At 35.4% G+C, this 12,237-nt stretch overlaps 1 protein-coding gene across 3 annotated transcripts in view; it reads right to left on the bottom strand.

The window, feature by feature from the left end:
* LOC128231512 (solute carrier family 23 member 1-like) overlaps positions 1 to 12,237 on the bottom strand; it is a 29,216-nt gene that overhangs the window by 13,291 nt on the left and 3,688 nt on the right. For 2 of the 3 annotated variants that reach the window (XM_052944443.1, XM_052944444.1), the window contains exon 2: positions 4,258 to 4,374. In XM_052944443.1, coding sequence (XP_052800403.1) covers positions 4,258 to 4,341 — 84 coding nt within the window. In that variant the 5' untranslated portion in view covers positions 4,342 to 4,374. Of the gene's footprint in view, positions 1 to 4,257; positions 4,375 to 8,680; positions 8,825 to 12,237 lie in introns of those variants that run through there. The other variant, XM_052944442.1, reaches the window with a different exon arrangement.

The following is a 12,237-nucleotide window of genomic DNA, read 5'->3' as shown; positions in this document are numbered from 1 at the left end:
AATGATTCAAACATAGTGTTCTACTATTCTTAACTATTTCTATTCAAACACAGTGTGACTGTTGGTCAGTGAAACATGTGAAACATTAGCATGAAAACAAGAACATAGGGCTCATTTTGGCATATCATGAAATAATCACTATAAAATTAAAGACTTTGAATGAGTATGGTAAGTAAGTGTGAAAAAAAGTTAGTGTGAAAAACATAGCATTGCATAATTTAACCAGTTTCCATCATGTTTGCAAGACAAATCCTCTTGTACAATTTCTTAGTGTCAAAGCAAAAAGCAAAGCAGGTTATATGCCAATATGGTAGTTTGGTATACATGTATACTGACTAGATTTTGTTAGTAATTAAAAGCCCTTCTAGTGATCATGCACAGAAATAGCTAGACCAATACAGAATACAATGAGAGGCATGACTGTAACATTACATTTGTTTCAGTTTCTTCTCTAGATGTTCAGCTGTCTTAATTTCACACTCCATCTCCTTTCTCTTTCCATGGGACTTTTCCCGCAGGGCATTAGATTTGACCAGTAACTGCAGATTGTTTTTGGTTTCAGCTTGTTTGGCCAGTTCATCAGCTTCAACAACCAATTTATCTACCATCTTCCTCAGACTTGCCGTTTTCTTCTTTGCATCATCCAGTTGCCTTTGAGTTTCTTCCCTTTCTTTGTCTTTCTGCTTCTTTTCATCCTCTACCTTTGTTTCCTGTGCATGAGTCCTGTACCTATGGTAAGCATGCCTACAGCTCTGAAGTAACTCCTTGCTGACACACTCGGAGATTATTTGAATTTAATGCTTAACTGTGAGAGTGATAAAGTCAAATATTAAATGCCTAAAGACTGCCATAGCCAAGAAAGACCTTCAATGCGTATATTTTTCGACCTTTGAAATAATTTTTCCCTGACTTTTCCCTGACTTTTCAGGATTTTCATTTTTCACTGACCAAATTTCAAAATTCCCTGACAATTCCCTGACCTTGAAAAAATACCCAATTTCCCTGACTTTTCAAGTCCGCTGGCAACCCTGCCTCTGTCGTCTAGCACCTTCAGTGCTTTGATTTTCATTTTAGACGACATCTCTAAATTAAATCATTATGTTATCACTATTTCTTGCAACTTTGACAACAATTCTTAATCCATGAATCGGTGTCTATTTGTGTTACCGTTCGTCGGTCCGTCCGTCCGCTGTCTGTCTGTTTGTTTGTCTGCCTGTCTGTCTGTCTTGCATTCAAAGGAAGGTTTTTAAATTACATTGTATAATATACGTAGTAAATAGGCATTTAATACGTATCCTTAGTGCTAAGATGTTTTATAGTTTTTGCACGTTTCATATGTTTCCTAAGACCTCTCTAAGTACGGGATATAATTAAGATTGCCATCATCAAACTTGTATTCTTGGCAATATTTCAATATAACGGCTGTTTGCAACGTTTAATACTAGGTACCAGGAAATGTTACACCCGGGTTTACATAATGCATGTCAAAAGTACAATGCCAGAGCATAAGAAATCATGGAAAAGTAGGGTCGTTTCATCATGAATGCTAGGAGTGATATTATACCTATGGAAACTTTTCAACAGAAGTTCTGCAATGCATCTTCGAGATACGAATCGCTCGTAAATATTTGTTACTTGAAACAATCTTAAACACCATTGTACGACTATTTTATATCTGCCAGACACAACGACGCAGCATGCCGTACGTTGACAATGCACGTTACAACTTAAATGAAACAGCACCCCTCTTAAACTGAACCGTTTGACATTCAATCAATGAAACACCAAAAAGAACGGTCGACTTGTACGAGATTTCACTCCTCAAAACCTAACCAGACTGGCTAAAAATATATATTTCGAGGGTAGACTTGATTCCACTCAACTCCTGGTATAATGGTTTTAAAAGCTACAGAAACAACTTGATGTTTGCAAGTTTTAGTAAACTAACGCTCATTTTATGTCTTTTTTTGTGCTCCAAATCGATACTCTGAAAGTCTCATTTTCGCATCATTTCGCCTATCTCCGTAACAGCTAGTCCGTAATTGTCCGGGAATATCCGTACATTGCAATATTGTTAATGCCTTTATTTCAGAGGGAGCCGATCAATAATTTATTCTATCAACTCTATAATATTGGTGACGTAACTCGCTTTCCTGTTGACAATTACTGTATAAAAAAGGGTTTCCTAGAAATACATTTGGAAATGCTGGGGAACATTGATTTTAGCAAAATCTCACATCGTTAAATTGCTGAAAAATGGGAAGACTCATAAAATCGTCTTTGCTGAGCGTTTCTCCAGAGGTCTCGTATAAAGCAATTAAGCCTAAGAAGACGTTTTAAGAATAAAATGACTAGACCAGCATGTCCAAAATTGTTGCCAAGCCAGAAAATAGGATCCTCAATGACACTCATATATCTCGTATGAAAACGGTGAAACCAGATATGACAATACTAGAACTTCACAAAATCACAATTTAACAAACAAAGTAGTCGACTTATGAGATAGCATCAATCGATTAGCATACAGGTTAATGCCTTTATACAATTGAACCCTTTATAAAGTTCTAGTCAGTGCCCAAATCCGTCCATTTTACTTTATTCTAGTTAGTAAAGTCATGGTTATCTGAAGCTGGACATAGTTACAGTCAGTAGTTAAGGCAAGGTCATTGCCTCCAAATCCGAAGCAGAACACATTTCTTATCAGTAAAGATAAGTTATGGCCCAAAATATCCCTTTTAAAATACGTCGTTTCAATTCAGTAGTAAACCAATGCAATTGTACAAAATACCAGACTTAACAGAGTTCCAGTCAGTAGTAAATGCAAGGTTATGGCCAAAATACCACACTTAACATAGTTCTAGTCAGTAGTAAATGCAAGGTTATGGCCAAAATAACACACTTAACATAGTTCTAGTCAGTAGTAAATGCAAGGTTATGGCCAAAATACCACACTTGACATAGTTCTAGTCAGTAGTAAATGCAAGGTTATGGCCAAAATACCACACTTGACGTAGTTCTAGTCAGTAGTAAATGCAAGGTTATGGCCAAAATACCACACTTAACATAGTTCTAGTCAGTAGTAAATGCAAGGTTATGGCCAAAATACCACACTTAACATAGTTCTAGTCAGTAGTAAATGCAAGGTTATGGCCAAAATACCACACTTAACATAGTTCTAGTCAGGAATGAAGACAAAGTTATTGCTCAAAATAACACACTTAACATAGTTCCAGTCAGTAGTAAATGCAAGGTTATGGCCAAAATACCACACTTAACATAGTTCTAGTCAGTAGTAAATGCAAGGTTATGGCCAAAATAACACACTTAACATAGTTCTAGTCAGTAGTAAATGCAAGGTTATGGCCAAAATAACACACTTAACATAGTTCTAGTCAGTAGTAAATGCAAGGTTATGGCCAAAATACCACACTTAACATAGTTCTAGTCAGTAGTAAATGCAAGGTTATGGCCAAAATACCACACTTAACATAGTTCTAGTCAGTAGTAAATGCAAGGTTATTGCTCAAAATAACACACTTAACATAGTTCCAGTCAGAAGTAATTGCAAGGTTATGGCCAAAATACCACACTTAACATAGTTCTAGTCAGTAGTAAATGCAAGGTTATTGCTCAAAATAACACACTTAACATAGTTTTAGTCAGTAGTAAATGCAAGGTTATGGCCATAATACCACACTTAACATAGTTCTAGTCAGTAGTAAATGCAAGGTTATGGCCAAAATAACACACTTAACATAGTTTTAGTCAGTAGTAAATGCAAGGTAATGCCCAAAATAACACACTTAACATAGTTCTAGTCAGTAGTAAATGCAAGGTTATGGCCAAAATACCACACTTAACATAGTTCTAGTCAGTAGTAAATGCAAGGTTATGGCCAAAATAACACACTTAACATAGTTCTAGTCAGGAATGAAGACAAAGTTATTGCTCAAAATAACACACTTAACATAGTTCTAGTCAGGAATGAAGACAAAGTTATTGCTCAAAATAACACACTTAACATAGTCGGGGTCAGTCGTAAGGCACAGGTTATTGCCCAAAATACCGCGCTTAACATACTTCTAGTCAGTCGTAAAGGCAAGGTCATAGCCTCCAAATCCGAAGCTGAACATATTTCTACTTAGTAAAGAAAAGATTATTCATAGTTCCGGTCAGTAGTAAAGGCAAGATAATTGCCCGAAACCCGACGCGTTATATATTTCTAGTCAAGAAAGGCAAAGTTAATGCCCAAATTACCTGAAATCCGAGCAGAAATGTGGAGATCCAGGGTGGATTGTCGTCCACCTTGTACTGCAGACCGGACAGGATGGCTGACTGCATCTTCCTGCTCTTAGTCTCGCCCTTACGAGCAACCTGAAACAAAGGGCCATATATGTATATATGCAGAATATATAGAAGCAGCAGTTTGAAGATCTTCAACTTTTTTCAGCTTTCAAATTAAATTGCAAGATCATTTTTTTCAGGGGCAGTTATCAATATTATTTTAATCCTTAACCTTAGCTTTGCCTTTCAGTGCGTTCAGCCAACTGACCAGCATCGGTATATACCAATCAAAACTCTCAGACTTTCGTAAACTTGAGTTAGATTTTAGTTTGTTATTGACTACGGTCCCAGAGCTCTTTAAACGTCTTAAAAGTCTGCATCATTGTTTGAAAAACTTGCGTTTTTATTCTCTGTAACAGCACTCTGAAAGATGACGCCAACGATAATATATACAGGATACAATAATCGGATCTAAATCTCAACTTGGATCTTGCATTCTGGATATAATGACCTACACTAAATTCTAATAATTTACCAATGATTGGTGGTTTTCATAAGAAATGGTTCCTCCTTCTCGTAGCATGCTTGGTCATTCTGAGACAGTTTCTCAGACAAGTATCTCAGACAAACGTTGATCATATGTGTGACTGTTTTCAACTTTTTGTTTCTCAAACAGGCTTCGCAGTTTCACAAAATAAGTTTGCAATTGTAAATAATACATCACCGTGTCGTATGACTCACTTCTTTTTGAAGCGAGAGACAACGGTTGGACACAAAATGTAGTGGTACGCATTTCATGTCCCAGAAATGAATGGATCTCATGTTTTGCCTCAACTTGCTCTAAGCTTTCATTGTCCGTAAAACCTTAAACGGCAACGATGTCCTACTTATGATAACCCGCTCTTTGTTCAACCGTAGTTGTTTTAGGAGATATCAAATGCGGCAATTGCGTTGACATGACCCACCCTATTGCCACACACCCTTCCTAAAATAAATCACTCAAACTTATTTTTCGGGACCAAATTTATTTGGAAGATGAGCATCTATCACAAAACCCTAAATATCATCAAAAATATCCAAGAAAAAAAAATCCCCCAAAATACTTATGTTCTAATTAAAGGTTGACATGTTTCTTTGATTTTTTGGTTTTGTTTAGGATTTGGTGATAGATGATCATGTTCCAAATACATTTGGTCTTGAAAAATAATCACTAATTTTTCAAGGAGGGGCTGTGGCCATAGAGTGGGTCATGTCAACGCAACTGGCGCCTCTGGGACGTATGTGCAACACTGTGGATAAGCATTTTCTGCGTCAAGTCTTGTTATTCAATTAACGTTTTGACATACCTTTTCCGAATACAATTGAACGAAACAAACTAGCGGATCAAGTGGAGGGGCACCTGCCGCACACCCCCTCTAAAATCGTCCAAGATTTATTTTAATTTAGGAGAACTAAGTAACAAAATAGGGCCAAAAATAACCATTTCGGACTAGAAATTGTCAAGATTTTCTTGAGGGAGTACTCTTGCCATTTGTTTAAGTATATCATTGGAAATGCTTCTTCTCGCCATAAACACCGATGCTTCATTATTATACGAAATACGGTAAAATTGTCACTATGCCATATCGTGCAGTTCTATGTCAAGGAAAGATGCACACTCGATAAAAATATTCGATCGAAGTTTGATATACAAAGCAAACATGACAGAAAGGTTTTTAGCTTCTAAGTTTTGCAGTATGCTCTTCACTTGATCAAAATGGATGGATTTGTTCACGTATTTAAATATATGCCTTTCTGGAAGGCAACATTTTGCTTAAAATGAAGACTTTACTCAAAAATAACTTTTCTTTTACTACATCATTTTAAATGAAACAAAGGGCAGTCTTTGCCGCTTTAAGAGCCCCGTCATCGCTTTATTACCAAAGTTTGATAAGATTATTAGTTTCATCAAACACTTCTATAAACTTGTTTCCAATAAACTGTTTTGACAGTGCTCCGTCAGAAGGCCGTTTTGTGAAAAGGTTTGTCGAAGTGTTATAAGAAACTAAACTCTCAATCTGGTAAAGACCGAAGGCGGGGCTCCATAAGCGGCGTAGACTGCGCTGATTTTCAATTAAAATGGTGAAGACATATTGAAGTTATATTTGTTTAAAGTCTTCTTTCGAGGCAAAATATTGCCTTCCGACGTAGCATTTATGACGCAATTTATCACGTGGTATACACACACTGTTTTCTTTAACGCGTAAAAAATATGTTTTTTTCCCCTTTCCTCACCTACTCTAGAAAAGTGTTATACTCATAGCAATTTTGCTGACAGGCAATATTTTAATTTTTGAAAATGAATTTTGTGCGCTTGTGATTTTCATTACAAAAGGCCATATATTGGTCAGCTATGTCAACTGCATTCGCCTGAATATTGCGAGTGTCCTTACCATGCACGAAAGAAAACTTTTCCATTCATATAGAAAATGTGTGGCATGCGCGCAGTACAATATGATACTGATCGGTTTGTCATATTCGGCGAGAACGCGTTTCCGAGTGTTTTGATAACTTACTAATGCAATACCCTATGCATATTGAAGCTGCACTCTCACAGATTGAACGTTTTGACAACTTTTTATTTTTTGTCGTGGAACGACCCAATTTGTTCGAAAATGCATGTAAACCAGTCATTTAAGACTGCTGACAAAAATAGATCGCAGAGTTTTAAATTGAAATTCAAAAACAAATGATGTTTTATGCGTTTTCTTTAACCGTTAGTAACGGTTAAACCCATAAAACATTAATTTTAGAACGGGAATATGAAAATCTGCGATCTGATCTTTTGTCAGCAGTCTTTTATCATTAGTTTGCAGATATTTACGCAAAAAAAATATCATTCCCAGACAAAAAATAAAAAAGTTGTAAAAGTGGTAAATCTTTGAAAGTGCAGCTTTAATGATGATGACAGCAAATCAAATGCGACTGTGGATATAATTTCTCGAGTCATTTATCAGACATGAAGGATCTATACGAATACGCAAGAAATATTCAATGACTGTTAATTTATCAAGTAAATTCTACACAGAAAGCTTATTCATTAAAAGTGCCTTTACTACAGGACTGTTTGACTCATACTTAGACTTTCGGTGTCAGTTTCAGATTGATTGCAAAGTCTAATTATTCATAACTAAAATAATACACATCCGAATCTTCGCAAAACATAACACAAGAGGAAACAGAATATCGATATATCTGCATCACTGGGATTACTAGGCGAGAAATTTCTGATTTATAGAAATCCGGCTGTAAATATATACTAGGAAACTATGCAATCAAGTTTCCATGAACCTGGTTTTCCAAGAAACTCGTCGGGATTATTAAGCTATTCCTGACGCAAAAATTTAAGACGTAAATCTGCTTTATGATATGAACTATGATGCCGACGGCCACAGTGACGGTAAAATCCCTTCGACTTCCTATATCTCATACCAACAGCCAGACAACCGCGCACCGAGTGAAAATCAATGGAAAATTACCAAAAATTGGAATGTTACGCTTCAAAGAAGACCTGAAAAGTTAAATCAAAAACAAAATACATGCGACAACTTAACTTACAGAAACTTGACTCAATATCAACGATAAAGCTCCAACACTGTATTTTTCTTTCTCTTTCTCTCTCTTTAAGATCAAATTAACAAACAAGCGCGCACGGCGTTCAAAATGGAGTGACTCAGGCTAAACTATTCTTTCTCTACGGAGGGGGCGTGGCAGGAATCACGTGATATGTTACAGAAATCTGATATTCCTGCAGGAAAAGCAAGAATCGGGCAGCCGCAAGCCATTGATCGGCACAATCGGTAATCGAAGTCTCTCTGGATTGTGTGATCTATTAAATCAAGCCGAACAAGAACTTTAAAAATACTCAAAGAATTCCAATTTTGTTTAAATAAGAAAATGACGAAGATGAAAATACACGGGTAAAAACATACTCATGATATATAGCGTGAGTTTATGTCCGTTATATAGTAGCATTCATAAAGTATTTATTTTTTATTTAGTGCTTTTGTTACGTATTTATCCGTTTATTTTTTTTACGAGAGTTCTTTTTTTACGAGAGTTCTACTTTGTCTGAAAAAAATAAAATTAAAACATTGCTGTAACTAAAAATTAATGCTTATCAAACAACATAATTGCAAGAATTGCTAAAAACACGTTTTAACATTCGTATAATAATGGTGACTTCAATATCAACATATGAGTTAGCATCATCAGGTTACTAATCAGTTTGGTAAAAAGTTAATATAAACAATTCTGTAATATATTAGTTTCGTTTAAAATCAATATATCTTTTGGTTAAACCAATTAATGATTTCGATAACGTTGTTTTTTATCGCCGAGTACAGAAATGACTCACAGTCGTTTGTTTATATTCGTTATCGTCATCCTTTTCGGTGAGAGGCACATATTCAATATCTGAAAAAACCATTTCACTTCTCAGCTGTTTGTATTCACTGTTGTTATTGTTAACATTGTTGTTATTTCCACCTGGTTTTACCTGTATTATATTCATATAAAGAGTCGTAAAGGGAAGTAATTTACACTATACGCAAGGGCAACTACTATTTGGTCCCTATATTATATAGTATTTTCTTTTGCCTTCCCCTTATTTTTTATAATTACTATACTAGTGTGCATGTACTTTGTTAACAACAACAACAACAACAACAACAACGACGACGACGACAACAACAACAAACAACAACAACAGCAGCAGCAGCAGCAGCAGTAACAACAACAACAACAACGACCATATCAACGATTATAACAACGACGATATTAACAACAACAACGAAAATGATGACAACAACAACGATTAAAACTTCTTCAAACCTACATGGAGCAAGGTATCTAACTTTTAAACAATTTTCTACATGGTCGTCAAGGGGCGTAGCTAGCCCTCTTTTATGTGGATTCGTAATTTTGCTAGAGGTCGGGGGAACGCCCCCTCAACAAATTTTGAAACCCATGGTGCAATCTGGTACTGGAAAATGGAAAATTTTAGGATCATGTAGTCATGTACGCATACTGCAACCTTGGCTGTTTTTTGGATTCAGCCGCGTACTCGCGTAAAGGCGCTATGCGCCTGGACTCGTTAACATATATATTATTAAGTAATCTAGGCCTTTAGATCACAAGCGTGCCTGAATAATCATCAAACGACCGACAAACTGACGTAAGGAAAACTACTTTCAATTAAATGTGAATTAAGCGCCACAAACTAAATTAAGGGTTTGACTTGCAAATCTAAAGCAGCGATTTTTGCTTAACTTATTGTAAGCATCCAAGCTTGGCTCGATTTCGCGAGGCTTGAAGTAGTTGACCGGTCCTTGGCCGGATATCGAGCCAATGGGTTTCGACTGAATACTCAGAAAATATCAAATCGAAAATAAGATCGTACGAGTTTTATTTAAAGGACCTGCACTTCGATACAGCTGGATACAATGAAAAGAACAGGGGGTCGTACGAGTTTTATTTAAAGGACCTGCACTTCGATACAGCTGGATACAATGAAAAGAACAGGGAGATCGTACGAGTTTTATTTAAAGGACCTGCACTTCGATACAGCTGGATACAATGAAAACAACAGGGGGTCGTACGAGTGTTATTTAAAAGACCTGCATTTCGATACTCGAAACTACCTCAGTCCCTTATAACCGGATTAGGCTTAGCTCGCTATGCTTGTAATTCTGTAAATTGTGTTACAACTCAAAATAAGTCATTATTCTTTTATTATATCACAGTTCACGTTTAGGTAAAAGCATGTGAAAACTCAATATTACTTCATATGAACTCAGGTATAAAGGGGTGGGTTAATGGTGGCTTCACAACAGGTTTGGAGTTCATCATTATACAAAACAAATATAATAAGTTAGTTAGGGGATGTGTTTAGTTTAAATATTATTAGTTTTAAAACAAAACAAATTATCTTATTTGAATTCAGGTACAATATGATCGATACAGTAATAAGCTAACTAATGAAAAACTATTGAACATATGATCAGATGCGTTTAAAGTAATTAAATAAGATTTTAACAAAAATTGCTGTTTTTTACAATTTAAAACTTCACTCAAATTCAAGACAATAGGTCTCGAGTAAAAACGACTACATATAACTGATCGAGCGTTTTTAGACTCTCAACAGAAAATAAAATTTCTGTTGATTACGATAAACGTATTTTTATTCGACGAAATGAAGTACGGTTAAGATTAGCGGTCTCGTTTTTCACGACCCGGTCGGGTTCGATTCCCAGTCTGGGCGCATGTGAGTTTGATTTGTGGTCAGGGGTAGGACATGTGACTTTCATCCGGATTTTTCGGTTAACCAAACAACACAAGACCACAACCTCGCAACAAAAACAAGCATTTCTGTTGTTGTAATTACTTTTTTCACAATCCGGTTGTAAAGTAAATAAGTAAACTTAGAACTTGGCACCAGTACTCAAACAAGCAAATATAAACCATGTTCAGCGGTACAAGTCCTGGACTGGTATTCAATATTGGTCTTAAATGGATCTAAGAACGATGTAGCTAATCGGATTACTTTATACTAATAACTGACCAAAAGAGTGAATGAAGTCAATGATGTATGACCATTAGATTAACTTAAGTTATATATTGAATACCACCCCTGAAATTGATTTTTGAAATACAGTCGAACCCCGTTATCTCGAACTCACAGGGACCGACGAAAATACAATTGATTTTTGAAATATATAAAGTTTTCAATTGCAATTAAAGTTGCACTCTTATTCAAAATCAGTACATACATATGTATAACAAATATAACTTTTGAGTGATAAACATTTTACTACTTACTAGAAAATGCATTTATAGAAAATATTAACTACGGAAAACAATATTGTATAATCGTGTATTTAATAGATGATAATGCAAAAATATTTAATGATTGGTGAGTGCTAAAAGATTAACAGTTATCTACTATAGTATCATAAGGTAGAAATACCGTGTTTTGTGCACACTTTTTTTTCAAATAAACTCGGTATCCTTCATAAAAAACATTGTTTTCGACACTAATTCATCCTTTTTGGTATATTAAACAAATGTATTTATTGTGGTAAATCTTATTTTGGAGTAAGAGTGCATCTTTCACGAATTTAAACGTCATTCCTTACGTGCCGTATTAGCACTACAAAATGTCAAATAATGCCATACCATTTCTGCCAATTTTGAACAATTCCAAATGAAAAGCTATAAAAATTTAGAGATTCCAAATACTTAAGATGAACAATGTAACAGCGAATTATCCAGAAATGAAGGCAACTATCACGTGACTTGATTTAAATACTAGCCTTGATTTAAAACGATCCTTATTAAGCACGTCGATATTCCGAGGCCGAAAGGTCAGCGAGGTATTAAACTTTTCACCGTCATCTTCGAACAAATATATTCACGTCACGATGTCTATAAAGTTTAACCTTTACAATGTAGCCCAACCATTATGCCATCAAACCCACTTACTTTCTTAAAGCTGCACTCTCACAGATTGAACGTTTTGATAACTTTTTTTATTGTTTGTCTCGGAACGGGCCAATTCATGCGAACATGCATGGAAACCAGTCATATAAGACTGCTGACAAAAACAATAAGATTGCAAATGTTTATATTTAACTTCAAAAATGGATTTTTTTAAACCATTAGGTACACTTTTAGCCATTAAAACATTAATTTTCGGACGTAAATATGAAAATCTGCGATCTGATCTTTTGTCAGAGTTGTAAAAACGGTGAATCTGTGAGAGTGCAGCTTTAAACGATATTCGAACATATTTGATATACTTTTAAAAGAAGTGAAAACATTTCCAAAAAACCTAGAGGTGAACAATCACCTATAATAATTCTCAAACTGCTCATGAACTCCAAGGGTAACTATATCATAACGTCTTAACATTGA

The sequence above is a fragment of the Mya arenaria genome, chromosome 4 (genome assembly GCF_026914265.1).
Source record: "Mya arenaria isolate MELC-2E11 chromosome 4, ASM2691426v1".
In the NCBI taxonomy this organism is placed as follows: Eukaryota; Metazoa; Mollusca; class Bivalvia; order Myida; family Myidae; genus Mya; species Mya arenaria.
This window is presented reverse-complemented; position numbering and strand designations above follow the sequence as displayed.